This window comes from Lagopus muta, chromosome 8, assembly GCF_023343835.1.
Source record: "Lagopus muta isolate bLagMut1 chromosome 8, bLagMut1 primary, whole genome shotgun sequence".
Taxonomy (NCBI): Eukaryota; Metazoa; Chordata; class Aves; order Galliformes; family Phasianidae; genus Lagopus; species Lagopus muta.
In genome coordinates this window covers 36214170-36231801 of record NC_064440.1, presented here as the reverse complement: position 1 = coordinate 36231801, position 17632 = coordinate 36214170, and the positions used below count along the sequence as shown (strand labels likewise).

General features: G+C 40.5%; 1 protein-coding gene across 3 annotated transcripts in view; it reads left to right on the top strand.

Annotated features, from left to right (window-relative positions):
• DIP2A (disco interacting protein 2 homolog A) overlaps nt 1-17632 on the top strand; it is a 102475-nt gene that overhangs the window by 82576 nt on the left and 2267 nt on the right. For 2 of the 3 annotated variants that reach the window (XM_048952506.1, XM_048952508.1), the window contains 13 exons: nt 1897-2020; nt 2807-2928; nt 3260-3371; nt 3614-3723; nt 4198-4328; nt 7191-7359; nt 8259-8429; nt 10334-10363; nt 11550-11611; nt 13579-13636; nt 14086-14160; nt 14791-14965; nt 17114-17237. In XM_048952506.1, the coding sequence (XP_048808463.1) occupies nt 1897-2020; nt 2807-2928; nt 3260-3371; nt 3614-3723; nt 4198-4328; nt 7191-7359; nt 8259-8429; nt 10334-10363; nt 11550-11611; nt 13579-13636; nt 14086-14160; nt 14791-14965; nt 17114-17237 (1463 nt within the window). The remainder of the gene's footprint in view (nt 1-1896; nt 2021-2806; nt 2929-3259; nt 3372-3613; nt 3724-4197; nt 4329-7190; nt 7360-8258; nt 8430-10333; nt 10364-11549; nt 11612-13578; nt 13637-14085; nt 14161-14790; nt 14966-17113; nt 17238-17632) is intronic. The other variant, XM_048952507.1, reaches the window with a different exon arrangement.

The following is a 17632-nucleotide window of genomic DNA, read 5'->3' as shown; positions in this document are numbered from 1 at the left end:
ATGTCTTGCACTTGGTTCATGGCACCCCCCACTATCAGTATAAGCTGGAAGTTGGAAAGCCTTCTGTAAAAGACTTGGGAGTACTGGTGGATGGCAGCTGAACATGAGCCAGCACTGTGCTCTCACAGCCTAGAAAGCCAACCATATCCTGGGCTGCATCAAAAGCAGTGCAGCCAGCAGGACAAGGGGGGGGATCTGCCCTTCTGTGCTGTGAGACCTCTCCTGGAGCACTGTGTCCAGATGGGGAGTCCTCAGTGCAGGAGAGACATGTACCTGTTGGAGCACCTGCAGAGGACGGTCACCAGAATGCTCCAAGGGATGGAACACCTTCCTATGAGGACTGGCTGTGAGAACTGGGGCTGTTCAGCATGGAGAAGAGGAGGAGCAGCCTTTCAAAGGGGGCTATAAGAAGTGGACAGAATCTTTAGCAGGGTCTGTTGTGATAGAACAAGAGGAAATGGTTTCACACTGAAAGAGGGGAGACTTAGACTGGATAGAAGGAAGAAGTTTTTTACAATAAGGGTGGTGAGGCACTGGAGCAGGTTGTCAGAGATGTGGTAGATGCCCTGTCCCTGTAGACATTCAAGGTCAAGCTGACCAGGCTCTCAGAAATCAGATGGAGCTGTAAATGTCTCTGTTCATTGCAGGGGGACTGGACTAAGAGACTTTTTAGGGTCCCTTTCAACTCAACTCTTGCTCTTTGACAAGTTTCGTTAGTAAAACTGAGCAGGGTGCCAATCCTGCAGCAGACTAGGCTTTGGATTTGACAGCTTAGGCTGAGGCACCTTGGACTTGAAACTTAATACTTACGTAACAGATATTTGCTGTGATAATCCTTGTCTGTGTGATGGGAGCTTTGATTCAATCTCTGTTTCCTTCTGGTGTGGTTGTTCCACCACTTTTTCTTGAGTCAAAGTTTCCTCTCACAAGCAGTTGTATATCCTAACCTTACAGCTTCGAGGGTAAGGCGCCATTTCCTAGACTGGGTGGCAAAAGGATCTATTCTGTATTCGTGCAGAAAGCTGGATTAAGCCTTTAGTAAACTCCATTGCATTTTGGGAATACCTCAGAAGAAGAAGAACTTAATTGCTTTTCATTTGAGGTTTTTGGCAAGTGCACACCTGCCTTCCTCTGTGTTCTAGAAGCTCTGTGGTTAACCAAGTTTTTGTGCTTGTTATTTATTATTTTGTTGTGAGTTTGGTTGAGGTTGGTGGTCCAGTTAAGTTGCATCAAAGCAGAAGTCTCTGGGCTCTGCTGTTTGCACAGTGTCTGAATGCTTAACAGAGACGTTCCTTTGGAGCAACGCCTCTGAAACTTGACTGTGTGGGCTCCTTTCTTCAGCCTCTTTTCCACACGAAAGAACAATAATATTTACAGTCATTACCAATCTGCCGAGAAGGCAACAGGACATGTGGAAACAGAATAAGAAGTTGCTGAATGAGGAGAAAGCACCATAGTCAGCATAGCACCGACAGGTTGAAAAATGTTTGATTGATAGCTTTCTCTAATCCATCCTCACACACCCTGAAATGAGACAAAGCTCATACAGTTCTTCACTTGCTGCTCAAACTTTGTTACTGTTGTTTTCTTCCTTGGACTTTAAACTTTAAACATTTGCAAGGTGTTATTTTTGTGATATCAAACAAGTTTAAAAATTGCTTTGCTGTCTGATGTCAAAATACTACATGTAAAGTTCTCTAAAATGGCAAAAGTTCATGTGACCAGCAGATTGGTTTGCAAAACACCAGGCATATTTTGACAGAGTCTTTAGATCCATTTGCAGTGTTGTTAAAATAGCTGCAATGAGAAGAAAATACAGTATCTGTAGCGTGTACTTTATTCAGTGTTGAAAATATTCCCTAAAGAGTTTCCTGATGTTGCCTCTGTTCTGTGCAGGGCACTGTAGCCAGCACTGCATCGTGCATGCAGTTGCACAAGAGAGCAGAGAGAGTGGCAGTTGCACTAATTGAGAAGGGACGACTGAATGTTGGTGACCATGTAGCCCTGGTTTATCCTCCAGGTAAGGCAATACAAAACAGCAAAAATCACAAGAAAATCAACAGCTCTTGCCAGGGCAGAGCCCTCCAACATCCATTTAATATTATGGTATACGGCAATGACTTAGTATTTCAAGGACAAGAATTCCTTTTCTGCTAATAAGCTGCTTCTCCAAATGGCAGGCTGAATTTACCAGACATTTCATCTAACCACTCTGGACGTCTGGACAGTGATGCAGTATTAGTTTGGTCAAGGTGTAAAATTCTGGAATAAAAATGTAAATGGAAAGTTAGATGAGTGGCATCAATGTTGATCTTTTTCATGAACACCTGTTCTTTTCTGGATGTCTGTCTCCAGACATGAAGTTTGGAGCTCAGACTTGCATTATTAGTGTGTATTTACAAGCATTCTTCAGGAAAAAGTAATATGCTGTGGAAGCCAAATGACTGCATATTTTGTAGTTATAATGTGAAAAAATGCTTTTTAAAAGAATCTGAGTCATCTGCAGTAACGATACCTTCTTACAGTACCTTGTTCTATTTTAGTATTTTGTTTATGCTACCTGTCCATGAAAATAAATTTCTGTAAATTCAAAGTTTGTAGATTTGAAGTACTTCCTGCTAACTGTCAAATGCAAACTGTTTTAACCTTACAGAATTGGGCAGGGCCAAAACCAGCCTATTAACATACCTTTGTGACAAGTACTTACACCTTAATTAAATTTCTCAGAGCATATTTTGATTTTGATGAAAGGATTTGGCCTTTTGTTCTGATGAAATTGCATTTGTTTCACAAATATTTTCTACAGGAGTAGACTTGATAGCAACTTTCTATGGCTGCTTGTATGCTGGCTGTGTACCTATCACTGTTCGCCCACCTCATCCACAGAATCTTGCTACCACTCTGCCCACTGTCAAAATGATCGTAGAGGTATGTATAAGACACTTCTGTTTTGATGCTTCTGGTGGCTGTATGTCAATTGGTGCAGGTAGTGACATTGCTAGGTAAGTTATTTTGCCACTGACGATGTAAAACAGGCTAGAAAAGAAAAATCAGTGTGCTGTGATTGGGACAAGAAGTACTTCTCTTTTTTAACTAATTGAAAATATTGTTTTCGTTGTTGTAACTTATACTGCTTTGCTTCTGCTGTTTTTCTTCGTGTATTCAGTTGTCTTCTTTGGATGGATATGAAACCACTGAGCATTAATTTGCTGAGTTTATGAATATTTTTAGTGCTTTTGTTTGTTTGGTTGGTTTACAGGTCAGTAAGTCTGCGTGTATACTCACCACACAAGTGATAACGAAACTGTTGAAATCCAAGGAAGCTGCAGCAGCTGTAGATATTAAGACATGGCCCACTATTTTGGATACAGGTACAGAATGTTTGCCCACTAGCTAACAGGAAATGTAAGTAGGTTGGAGACTTTTTTCTTCCATTAGCTGTCTAACTGAATGGATCTCTCTTGCATTGCATTGATGTAGCTGTCCAGAAACACTGGAAGCATTCAGTGTTAATGCTATAAATGCTATAATGATATGAAGATAACACTGTTGCCTTGTGGTCTCTTTACAAAATGATAATGTGGTACCTTCTCTTTTTATGTATTTTAAATAGATGATATGCCTAAAAAGAAGCTGGCTAATATTTTCAGACCTACATCTCCAGATATGTTGGCATATTTGGACTTCAGCGTGTCAACCACTGGTATATTAGCAGGAGTAAAGGTAAAGTACCTGAAAGGAGATAGCTATTTTAGTTTCCTTATGTATTGGCACACTTTGCATTTATTTTTCCTGCCAGAGAATAAATACAAAAATACGAGCAAGCCATTTTAGTGGTCAGAAGACTTTTGTGTGACATCAGCATTTCTTGATGCACTTTGGAAACATTCAGTCTTATCTGGTTCTGTGTGAGGAGTCATTGAGGAGACTGAGAGGAGGGTGTTTGCTCTGAAGTTCACAAATGTTTTCATTTGTGGTTTGTCACAGAGATGGTGATGTTATTTGACATCATTTGGCTTCATGGCAGATGTCACCAATTACCTGAAAACTTGGATTTGTATTTTTTTCCTATTTGAAAGACGCATTAAAAAATACCTTCCTGTTGCCACATCTCTACAGCAAACAGTTCTGTCAGTTATTAAACATGATGCTTTTTAATAAGAAAGTCCTATCAGAGAGTCTGGTTTCCCCTTACAGATGTCACACGCAGCTACAAGTGCCTTATGTCGCTCCATAAAGCTACAGTGTGAGCTGTACCCTTCACGTCAGATTGCCATCTGCCTTGACCCCTACTGCGGTTTGGGGTTTGCACTGTGGTGCTTGTGCAGGTATGATATTCGAATCATAGGTTTTGACACTTGTCCTCCACTTTCCCTTCCCTTCCCTCCCCTAGATGCCAAGCTAGTTACAGTGGGTGAGACTGACAGAGTAAGCTCAGTTAACTTTTTGTAGGTATTTCATAACAACACACGTTTTTTGGCCATTTAAGTAAGTCAGTTACTTTTGAGTAACTTCAGGTGTGCAGGTGTAATTAATCAAATACAAAATTCAAGGGGAAAACAGAAGGACTTTGTTGTCTATTTCACTTTGATTAAATAAATACTTTTAAATTCTCTGTGGACAAGCTGTGTCTTTTTACAAGAGAATTAAGGCATTGATTGCAGAATTGGTATTATACATTAATAAATACTGCTGAAGGAAGCAATTAGTATTTCTTAAAATGAATGGGAACTGACTTGACTTAGTCAGATAACTGCTCTAATGCAATAAGTCTTACACAGAAGCAAAGTTCTTTATTTTTCTGGTCTGTTAAAATATTCCACATACTTTAAGCAATCTAAAGGTTTAAGCATTAAACATCATTTAGCTGCCTCACTGAAAATGCAGAAACCGAATATGAAGGGTTATTTCATGAAAGAAGTTTACATTTACTGTAGTTAACCTGCTCCTTCCCTCTCTAATGCCCTGAAGTGGGAAGGAAGTGGACTGAAGGAATACAAAAACTTACCTGTGGTAGCATTTGATAATTTATGCTGTCAGTAAAATGAGGCAGGGTGGTAGGAGAAGAGAGCCCAGAGATGGGAGAAATAACATCTGTGTATGGATTTATAGAAATATTTTTAAGAAATGGAAGTTTATGAGTGAGATGCTCTCTATACAAGAGTTAATGTAATGCTTGTTTAATGCAAGTTGTTGCTTTGTTCTTAGCACCAATTCTGTGAGACTGTCCTGTTATGGAATGGTTTTATCTCTTTAAAGTGTTTAAATTAAAAAGAAAATGGTATAAAATAACATTTAAAAAAAACAAACCCAAACCCCACTGCACTCCCACTGCAAACATACATTGACTCTCCTTGGGAGAAATGATGATTCTGTCAAGCTGCTTGTTAAAAACAATTAGAGGTGCTATTATTTTTAAATATAAACTGTATTATTTATATAGAGAGGGGCGTTTCTAATATAAAATACATTTATATTAGAGGGGCATTTCTGATTTTCTTAATAGTAACTGATCTGAAAAACGTTTGGTAATTTGAGACTGTGTGGTCATGCATTTACTGTCTTGAAACGCCTAAATAATGTTAAGAAAAAAAATATTAAAAGGTGATGTGATTCTGAATATGACTTTCTGTCCACACACATTAGCTGATACCAAGTTAAGTATTTCACACAGACACTTCAAAATTGACAGACCAGTGGTAGAGGCTGGAAAATTCCAGTAAAAACTTGAGTAATGCAGTATATGTGCAGACGATGCATTTAACTCAAAGAAAAGCTGTAATTGTAATAATGTCTCAAAAAATGCTACCTTTTTAGTGGCAGTAGTTATATGAACATTTTCTGGCTTTGCTTGTTAGCATATCACTCACAAACTAAGATACCTTAGATTTCACTTGGCAGAAAAGTGCAAGATTTCTAGAAGGAAATGGAACGTGTGCAATTGGGCGGGAAGGTGGATGGGAAAGTGAATTGCCTGAATGCCTTGGAGGTGACCTACAGTGTTTTAAAACAATTGGTAGAGCAGTTGCACTTTTCTTACGATTAAATTCGGGTTTTTTTTATGCCTGCTTTGCTTTAGTTGGGAAACCCTGAAAGACTTCTTACTCCTTTCTAAGTTGCAGTTTTTCTGATAGGAGGAGGTTTGTTTGTGCTGTTTTCACACGATTCCTATGTGAAACCATCTAAGAAAAGTAACTTCAGCATTCTGGATTTTACTATTACTCTCAGTTTGAATATTACTGATGAAAGTGACAAATCCCCAGCTATGGTCTGCCAGGAAGGAGGCCAATTTTAAAGACAGGAGGTATTAGGTACTTCCAGTTGCAGCACTGCATGCCAGGTTTCCTGTTAACACCCTGCAGAAACACCTTTCCTAGCAAATCTCTCCTCCCACTCCACAGGCAGATTGAGGGAGCTGCTTTTGCTGGGGGGCAGCACGAGTGGCACATGCTGCCATCTAAGCAGCCTGTGCTGGGCAGTGGGCATTGTGGACAGGATGTGGGACAGTGAGGAGAGGCAGGGAGCGTGTTCCCCCCACGAGGAGGTGGGGCCATGGCTGCTCCCTCAGCTCTGAGCCCACAGGGGAGTGCACTGGGTAATGCTGAGTCATGGCCCCACTCAGCAATATCTGGCATGCAAGCTGCAGCAGCCCAGTGCTGCTTTTCTCCCTCACAAATTGGTAGAATCACAGAATGGCTTGAGTTGCAAGGGACCTGAAGGATCATCTAGTTCCAGCTATTATACAAGTAGCAGTGTAAAGATGGTGGCAGCATGCCAGCATCAAGCCTAGGGGACAGCACTGCAGCCATGGTCTGCAAGGGAAGCAGCTGTGGGAGGAAGCTCTGTGCAGAACACAAAGGCTAGTGGCATGGCACGTGTGTTCTTCCTCTCTCTTAACTACAGTTTACATATATAGAAAAGTTGCCTAAACGTCAAGGCATTGCCTGTAGTTCAGTGCAACCTGGCAAGACAGAAACACTGACCTTCAAATGTATGACTTAACTTCAACCCATTCATAGCCAATTGATCAGGTGAAAATCCAGTGAGATGCTTTCTGTGGAGATTAGCAGAAATTGAAATAGATACCAAGCTCTCAGTTTTAATGCAAAAACTTCCCTTTGGCTTTACATAATATTTCACTATTTATGGTGGCTTGAAGTTTTCATGTGCCTTTTTCTCCCTCTTCCTAGTGTATATTCGGGCCATCAGTCCATTCTTGTCCCTCCTCTGGAACTGGAGAGCAACGTGTCTCTGTGGCTGTCTGCTGTAAGCCAGTACAAAGTGCGTGTCACTTTCTGTTCTTACTCAGTGATGGAGATGTGCACCAAAGGGCTTGGGACACAGACTGATATGCTCCGAGTAAGTGAGTTTAACTGTTCAACACGCTGACATACCGATGCACGTATCTTAGAAGACCAAAAAAAACCAACAACAAAAAAGAGAAAATATAAACCCTTGCCCTCTGCCCACCCCCCCACTCCAGTCCTACACCTGGCAGGTCTCACCAGTTTTCAAGTCTCTTCACATCAAAGATATTGAATTTAAAAATTATGCAATCTTCTATAAGCTATAATTACATGCTTATACACTCATTTGTGTTTGAGGGAATGTCTTAACTGAGGTTTAATTTATTTGAGAAAGCACTTCTGCCTCTTCTGTAGGAGAGTTCCCATGGCTTTCGTAACTAAGGTGCTCAGGGCTTCTGCTGGGAATGTTTGGCAGCTTGTTATGTGCAAGAAAGTGATTATATTGTGCTTATTCTTAGTATACACAAACAAAAAAACAGTTGTCCTTTTGTCCTCCTGGACTTCACTGGGAGGAATCATGGCCCACAACCAGTTGTTACAAGTTCATGTTCATGCTGACCAGTACTTGTAATGTCTCAAGTGCTTTACCTGCATCTGGACTGTGCAGCACTTGAATCAGGCAGGTCTCTTGTGATCTTCACATGGTTTCCTGTCCAGCCCTAAGACAAAACACTATTTTGTTTTCTCAGCTCAAAACGATGAGTGGCTGTGTTGCAGCTATGTGACAGGAGTGGTTTGCATTTTGTCCATCTAATCCTGCCTCCAAATTGCTTGGCACAGTTATAGAAGATTGTTTTGGGTAGATGGAACCAAACTGAATGCAGTCCAAATCCATATTGTTTAACGAGTTCATGTCAGTTGGTACTTGAAAGTCAGTTCCACATATTTAAATGGCCTATTTCTAGAGAAGTGCTGATTTCAGATTTAAAATGTATTGTTTTCTGCATCCAGATGAAAGGAGTTAATCTGTCCTGTGTGCGAACATGTATGGTGGTTGCAGAGGAGAGACCAAGGATTGCATTAACACAGTCTTTCTCCAAATTATTCAAAGACCTGGGTCTCTCTGCTCGTGCAGTGAGCACCACGTTTGGATGCAGGGTCAATGTAGCAATTTGCTTACAGGTGAGATTAAACTGCTTATTCCTTACACTTGTACATGATATCTCTGGAAACGTTATGGGAAGTCATGTTCAGCTGTGCATATTCTTTTCCTAATGAACTGTATAAGCTACAACTCCATTGCTTGCTGGCTTCTTCACCAAGATGCTAAATAAGCCTTGAAGTTGAGGATTATGATAATTTCTCCTCTCTGTACTAATTGTCCGATTGACTTGACTTTCTGTATGGTGGATCAGCTTTGCAAAATTTCTTCCCTCCCTGCTGTGCAGGATCAGTACTAAAAATACACAACTTCTTGCTCATAAGTGTAGTAAATATTTAGAGGAACACAATTTCTGCTTTCATGTGATGCACATTTTGGCTGTTAAAAAGTAGCCAAAAGTTTACGTGTACTTAGAATTAAATGAAGATAGAGTTCCCCAAGTAAGAACTCTTATCTTACAGACCAAGGAAAGGCTGACAGATGTTTGTTTTGCTTTGGCTTTTAACTCTGAAATATCTAAAGTGAGCATTATCCACATGCATATGTGCATCTCAGCTCATGAGAGAGTTGGACTTTTTCCAGCTAAAGGTATAAAATTGGAAGCTCCAAGATGGAGAGTAGAGTTGTGTTATTACATATCCCTACTTCACAGACTGGAGACAATGGTTCAGTGTTCCAGACTCATCTTTGATAGCTTAGAGTTCAGCTGGTATTCAGGTGTCATTCATAACTGTTCACTTGGTTGTCATGCGTACTGCAGGAGGTATAATCTTTAGCATTTTCTAAATAACAAATTATAAAGAAATATGTCCAGAGGAATTTTATGAATTAGTAGAAAAAATGGGAAAAAAAAAGGGGGGGGGGGGGGGGGGAGGAGATATAGATGAAATTAAGAACTGCATGCAGAAAGGATTCTAAATTCCTTGAACAGAACATATCAGATGCCAGGGGTCAAAGCATAACTTTCTGAATGTCCTGTCTGAAAAAGAGTTTCTAAAAAAAAGCATTGTGGCTATTTGTTGTTCGGACTCTGCAGACTAAATAGAAAGAGATCACTGTAGGGCCAGTTAAGAGCTTCCTCTGCATTCCAGCTTGGAGGCATGTACCTATGAAACTGATCCAGGAGCAGCTTTCGGAATCTAAAAGACAGTTCTTTAAAAAAAGCAAAAAACAAAAAACAAAAGAGCCCTGTTGGCAGATAAAGAACAGCATTTGGTAATCACAAGCAGAGAACTGTGATTCTTCAGCCTCTTTTTATGGTAGAGCACTCTGCTTCTGCTTCATGCTGGTTGCTGGTTTGTTTTTTAAGTTTTTCCTGCAGAAGAATAATGCAGGAAAATCACAAGGAGTGTGGGGCTGCCAGGCATTTCAGCTTGCTCCTTATTTTATACTTTTGTATCTTTGTCTTTCATTCTTGGATGTTCTCTTAGTTTCTTTCCCCTCTTTTTCTTCTTATTCTAAAGTGATAACTGTACCAGATATTTTTCTATTGGTGAATTTGAATCAATAGATTGATAGCCAAAGTCGTTGGGTATTTGTACAAATTGGCTTGCAAATGAATAGGTAACACCTTCCAACTTCACTGGACTGGTATTTCTGCAGTTATTAGCACTGTTTAGATATGTTCAGGTGCAGGAGGGGTTAGTGATAAAACAGCAGGTGTTACGTATGCTCTGCCTGAAATTTCTCATTTATTTACCAGGACTGCATGTTTCCCAGTGAACCACTTTAAATGCCAGGCTCTTAAGTAACCTGAAAGGAAAATTTTCTCCTCATTCTAAAACAGTATGAGTTTTGTTTTCTGTCTTACTGTGTGTATCTTATGTCTCCAGTGCCTCTTTGTTTGTATTTTCTTTTTTCCCTTTCTCTCCTTTTCACACACTTTGATGGCCTCTGTTACTTCTGTTTGTGGTCCCACTGTCAGCCAAACAGGCTGGGCAAGCTGGCTGAACAGGTATAGTGATGCATGTATGTGCCTGTAACGTCCTAAAGTCAGTCTGGTCCAGTAGCATTACTCTGCGTAGAACGTGTCCTGTTGGAGGGAATTTTGATCCAGCTGTTTCCTTCTGAAGAAGTTCAGTGCGTGTTGTGTTTGTTGTTGTTATTTTTTCATAAAAACATGTGCAGCTGAAGCACATAACCTCATTCTCAAGTAATACTGAGATACAGCAAGGATTGGTGTTAATGAGTGATGTCTTCCTGAAGATAAAGACCGTTATCTGACAGTTTAGCAGTGCTGCAGCAGGTGAAGGGGATGGCGTTATAAAGACGTGGTTGCTGTTTCCCAACACCGTGCTCTGGAGCTGAGGACAAAGCAGCCTCATTTTAAAACACTTACAAAATGAGAAGCTATGTTGAATTTCCCTGCGCAGGGGAGAATAACCGCTGACCCCTGGGCTGCTTTTTAGATTAAATACACATTTCACAGTAGTTTCAAATTACCTTGAGGTTAAGCTATGATTGGAAGGGTGAGAGGGAACCCACTAACAAAAACAAGTTCCCTGTTCCCATGATGGGAAAAGGATTTGTTTTAGGAATCTGACCTCTCTTCAGAGTAGGTCAGAAGGTTTACCCCCTGGCTGCAGTAGATGTCTGCGTCTGTCCAGACTGTTACTTGAGGAATCTTGAGAAGACAGGGGGTAAAAGTGAGAGGTATGATTCACTTGAGTGTTTTTTTCTTCAAAGCTAACAAAACTTACATGAAGTAGAACAGCCATGCTTTAAGAGAGAGATTATGTCTGCGTGGGTTTATGCATATATAGTGTGTCTGCTGTTGTTGTTGCTCGTCTAAAGAGGAGATGCTTAACAAAATTTTGTAAACTTGAAGAGTTAGCTGTATAAATACATGCTTGGTCTATGTGTTCATTTACTGATTTCTTTGATAAATTTACTAATTTGTGTTCTAAAATGCATTTCTGTTGAACGCATTTCTGAAATGGAGACATAATTCCATTGAACATCAGTGTTTTCTGGCAGTCGCTCCAAAGGGGGAATATTTTTACTGTGTTTTTGGTAGATTAGGGCAGTACTTGATAAATGTCACTAAAGGGGGAGAGGATTTTGTGGATTTACTTGTCTGTGAAAATGAAAACAGAATTTTCTGGCTTATTTTCAATTTGTTACTTCCTTTGTATTCTTAGGGAACAGCAGGACCAGATCCAACAACAGTCTATGTAGATATGAGAGCACTTCGACATGACAGGTACGGATTGTGTTATGCTAAAACATTAACCATTAAATGATTGTAGAAAAGAAAAATCATCCATGTGGTAATAACCCTGGTTTGTTGAAATGTCCTTGGCAGCAGCTAATCCCTCATCACTGAATTAAAAGGAACCTCCATCCTAGCAAATCCTGTGTGTTAGAAGTGGTCTGGCATTTCCTCCACATCATCGCTTGTTTTGCTCTTCCTTTCTAGACCCCCATTGAAATGACTGACTGTTCAGGCTCTTTAGCTGTTACTTATGTAATAATACTGCCAGCAAAAGGTGACTTGCCAGCTGTCTGGTTAGTGACAGAACTGCAGGAAGAGTTGGCTGGCAGGATTAGAGGATGTTTCCTCGTGCAACTTGATGCTCGAAGCAGGGTAACCTTCAAGGCTTCATCAGGTTACTGAAGAGCAGGGCCAGTTCAGTTTGAAAAATCTCCAAGGATGAGGATCTGTCTATACTCTGTTCATACTCTTGTTCATGTCTTGAGGATGGCACCCAGATCTTGAGATGTATTTCTTACTCTTATTTCTCTTCTTATATCTTTTGTCCACAGAATCACAGAATCACAGAATCACCCGGGTTGGAAGGGACCCCAAGGATCATGTAGTTCCAACCCCCCTGCCTAGCAGGGCCACCAAACATACACATTCAGATCAGGTTGCCCAGGACCCCATCCAACCTGGCCTTAAACACGTCCAAGGACGGGGCATCCACAACCTCCCTGGGCAGCCCGTTCCAGGGCCCAACCACTCTCCTAGTAAAGAACTTCCCCCTAACATCCAACCTAAATCTTCCCTCCTTCAACTTAAAACCATTTCCCCTAGTCCTGCTGTTGTCAGCCCTTTTGAAGAGTTTACTCCCCTCCTGGGTGTAAGTTCCCTTCAGGTATTGATAGGCTGCAATGAGGTCAATGTCCCTGGCCTCTTCTGATAGCATACAACTCAGAGTAATCTGGCATCTGTAATTATCATTTAAATAATGAAAAAGTACCCCTAGCTTCCCCCCCAGACTTTTTTTTCTACAGGCCACCCATTCAGGCATCATCTGGAAACTTGCTGAGGATAAGCTCTATCAGTTCTAATCTGTAGTCATTATTTTTGTATTATCTTCATCTTTTAGTTAACTTTGTTCATATAACTGCTGGCAGTATCAAGTTCAGCCTGTAATTTTAATAGTGTTTGTACATCTATGTATTTGTTTCTGTACTTATTTTAACACTTATACATCAACAGTTGGTGTGTTGGCTTTAATTGTTTTCATATTGATAATGTTCAGTCAGTGATGTTAACTGGCAGCTTTTTTTTTTATGGTGTCTCTGTTTTTTGATGCTTAGATCTTAGCTGCTGAAGACGTCATCAACCTGATTTGGCATTTAAATGCAGTTCAGCCATAGTCTTAATGGTCCCCTTGTATAATTTAATTCTAGCTAGTAAGTGTTGCACTAGTGTAATATTGCAGAATTGATAGCAGCCTCTTCTCTTGTACACTCCTCTTACTGCACTCAGTTTTTTCTCCTACTGCAACTCTGCTATCGTAAGTGATGCTACTAATGGACTGGGTAACTTCATTCTCTTTAGGCTGCTTGCTCTTCACTTTCTGTAGTTACTACCAACACTGCTATGATTCAGTGTGGCAAGCAGAGGTCCCACAGAGCCCAATAAAGAAGATGAATGTGAAGTGCTGGTGGAACTGCAGCCTTAGAGTTTTGCTGGAATGAGTTACTCATCTCACTAGAGAGCTGAATTTCTGATTCTTAGAAGAAACGTCACACATAGGAATGCTGATAGTGAAGTATTGAAAACTGCTAAAAACTCTCAGCTGTTTTGTGCATAAGTGGCTGGCATCATTGTGGTTGTGTCAGTGCAGGATAGGACAACGCTGGATATACTGAAACGTCTGTTTTCCTTCTATTTAAGTTAATGGATCTTTCTACAAATGCATTTTTTTATTTTCTCAGGGTACGTTTGGTAGAGAGAGGTTCTCCACACAGTTTACCACTTATGGAGTCTGGGAAGGTGAGAGTCAAAGCAATCTTCTTTCCTCACTACCCTTCTCTAGGTGGTGAACTGCTTCTCTGAGTACAGAATCTGTGCAATGATAGGCTGAATATGCTTCATTAATCACAGTATATCTAGGAGAGGCACTGGAGAGAGCATAGAATGAACAAGAGTTAAAATAAAGCAAGGCTTGAAAGTGAAGTAATATGGTATGTTGCTTGCTGTGGCTGAGAAGATCACAGACCTTTTCATGGAAAGCATTTTTCAGGCATGAAAGATCTGCAGCTAAATACAAGCTGCAAAAATAGGTTAAAAGATGAAACAACTGAAAAGAGATGATTGATACCTATGGAAGAAAGAACTGCACAGACAGTTGACTTCTGTGGCTCTTCATTATTAACTTACCTTTCTTTTGATGAATTCAACTTTTGTTAACTTCAGTTTTAAACATTTGTTTCCTGCTGAAGATCCTTCCAGGGGTAAAAGTCATCATAGCACACACAGAAACGAAGGGGCCTCTGGGAGACTCACATTTAGGAGAGGTAAGTTGTGATACGTTGTGCTTTGTTTATCAGCAGTGATTTATATCATATTTGATAAATGCATGTCTTATTTGGACTGCCAAAGACACCTTAATGTGGCAAGGAAATGAACTGAGCAGAGAGCTGGAACTTGATATGCTTCTGTGAATATCCACATGGCTTTCTCCCTCTTCTGCAAAAATGTTACATGCTGGGACCAGATGATATTAGCTAACTGGTTTGTGTCTGATTGGTAGCTACAGGAGGCAGTGGATACCTCGTTATCATTATAGCTCTGCCAGTGGATAGTAGCGATGAGGCTTGCTGCTTGGTTTCATCAGTTTTCATATACATTTGGATTTGTGTGTACTAAGATACCAATCTTCTAAGAGATGATTGCAGGTTAACAGGTGTCCCTTTCCAGTATGTCAAATGCCAAGTTCATTTTTCATCTTTACCTTCTCCAATGACATGCATATAAAACTCATTTTTACTCCATTTTTTTTGTGGTAATTTTCTATGAAGCAGAAATTAATTAATAAGGCAACATCCTGACATTTAAATCAAAAATGAAGCTGCTTGAGTCTGGCAAAACAACCTCTGTTAATTTTGGAATAGCTCCCCTACATTCATGGGTTTTTAATCCTGTAGATATGGGTGAGCAGCCCGCACAATGCTGCTGGTTACTACACAGTGTATGGAGAAGAAGCGCTGCACGCCGACCACTTCACTGCGCGCCTGAGTTTCGGAGACACTCAGACCTTATGGGCACGGACTGGGTACCTGGGCTTCCTGCGCAGAACTGAGCTGACTGATGCTAGTGGAGGTGAGAAAGAGCAAATGGACTTACAGAAGCCTGTTGGCTCCTTCCCGGAGAAGCTGAGCTAGCTAAGCTGTCCCGCAGGTTCATTCTGATCTCCAAAAGAGAGTAGTGCTGAATATGACAAGAATTCTTACTCTGCATATATTTGTTGATTATAATGATACCAGGTAATCATGCAAAGTGAGGCATTCATAATGCCCTACTGATTTAGAAAGCAGGATCTTCATTTATTTTCACTCAGCCAAAGTAATATGGGCACATTTAATAGCAGCATGAGAGTCTTTCTACTTAATTTTTCTCTGAACCTCCTTCCCTACAGACAGAATTTGCTATTTCAGTGCTAATCCAGAGAATACTAATCATGCTAATTCATTCAGCAGCTTTAGTACATGCACAAATACCAGCCATTTCCCAGCCTTAGTGAAATAAGAGGTCTGGAAGAGTAACCTCCACACAATTTTTCCAGTATAGAAAGTAAGGTGTTCACTTAGCCTTTTTTTTCCAGTTTAAACCACAGTGTCTAATTTTGAGAGAAGTACACAAGTAGAAGAAAAACTGCTCTATTTTCTTCTTAAACAAAATTTCTTCTGATTATCGGGCATTAAAAAGAGGCAGTATTTAAACATCTTAAGAAAAAGAGCATCAACATCAGTAGTGTCCGTCCCACTCATCGATCACTGGATACGTAGCTGTAGGGTTCACAGACACCATGTACACTTCCTGTAATCACTCATGGTAGAAGACAGAATAATAGGTTTTTCCCCTTATGAGCAGAGATGTCTGTCTGGGCTGCCACGTGCATTGCCCTCCTCCGCTGTATGAGGGAGAAATGGTGATCAGGGAAGGCAATTTATTGAAGGCTCCGACTTTGGCCGAGGAGCTGCCCCGTCCTTTGCAATGGATACCAGGTTAGGGTTCAGAGCCCGTGATGTAGCTCTGTTATATCAGCCAGTAAGAAAAGGTCATTGTCCCATCCACTGTTCAGTCTCCCTGGGGTTCTTGAGTACAGAAGAGGTGTTGGTCTGACGAGAGAAGTCTCTGCAGCTCAGTAAATTCATTTCCTGTAGAGCACATTGAAGGGACATGGTCTCAAAATATGAGTGAAAGCTGACGTGTGGAGTAGATCTGGGTCCCTGAAATGGCTTCACTGTGTTATCTTCTCATTCCAAGCTGGTAGGTCTTGTTAAAAACCTTTAAAACAAGGTGCTGTAAGCTTTCCTTGCTTTCTTCCCTCTCAGTTCTCCTAGGGTAGTTATTTGAGCTCCTCCTGGGCACATTGTATTAATGCTTCAGTCTGCTTCCCAACGGCATACTGAGAGAGAATAGTTCCTCTGTCACTATTCAAAGTGAAATGGCTCCCTCTTCTTGAGAAAGCTAGTCATGGACAGAAATGGGAGTCTGCAAGCAGACATTCAAAAAGAACAAGAAATTGAGGTGGTAAGGCTGCCTTACTACTGCACCATTTTGTGTTTTGTAGCTTCCTGAAAAATCATGTGTCAGAGATATTCTAGCTGTGAAACAATGTCAGTTGTCCTTAAATTTGTTAGCATTTGAGGGACCAGCTGTCATAAATTAACACATTGTCAGTAAGTATGCACGAAATATAGGGCTGCTTCCCAGCATGCTTTCTTAGTTACATGATTGAGCAGAATTCCAAAATAAGCACAGAGAATTTAAACTGAACACAGTTACAGAATGAACATAGCAGTATGTAGAGTATGTTCCATATTAATCCTCAGAGGGCTATGATTAAGAAATGGATAGGGTTGTTCTCTGCATTAACTTGAGCTGAGAACATTGATAGCATAGAACAAGGGGAAAATTATAGGGGGAAATGAAAGGAGGAGAGAAGTTCTTTGGTAAGAATATTGGAACAAAAGGAACAATGGATTTTGATTATTTTTACGAACAGAGATTACATTATGTAAGAAAGAGGCAGAACTAGATGACCCAGAAATTCTTTTTAGTCTATTTTCTCTTGCTGAAAGTCAATGGACAGAAGTGCTAAATGACTTTGCAGTCCTCTTCTTTCCAAATAATAGAGCCCAAGGCATTTAACACTCTTGCTCCTAGGAAGCACCAAGAATGTCTTAGAACATTCTGATGTTCTTCTGATCTGCTGACATTTTCAATGTCTGTGCTCTATTGCAGAAAGGCATGATGCCCTGTATGTAGTGGGTTCTTTGGATGAAACACTGGAGCTCAGAGGAATGAGGTACCACCCCATTGATATAGAGACCTCTGTAATAAGAGCACATAAGAGCATTGCAGAATGGTAAGAGACACAGTTATTTTTCTGTATCCTTTTATATCCTCCAGAGCAGGAGTCAATTTTTGCAGGACAGCGTGCCAGACTGAGAACTTGCAGAGTGAGCTCACCAAAACCTTGCTCAGAAAAAAGAGCAGTGAGAGAAACTAATCGATATAACACCCCTCCTACTCCGCTCAAATAAATAAATAAGCCCACACCTTTATCACAGTTTAAACATAATAGCCTGAAAGATGAAGAGATCCTTGTGAATGGGAACGCTTCATGTTGGATTGTTGACTTCTCTGGTGGTTGGATCTTGTAAATACATTCTCATTTCATACACCATTTGGCTGTAGGTCTTATTCAGTCCCGAAGGAGACTGAAGGCTTTGTCTTCCCTTTAATAATACGTAGATATGT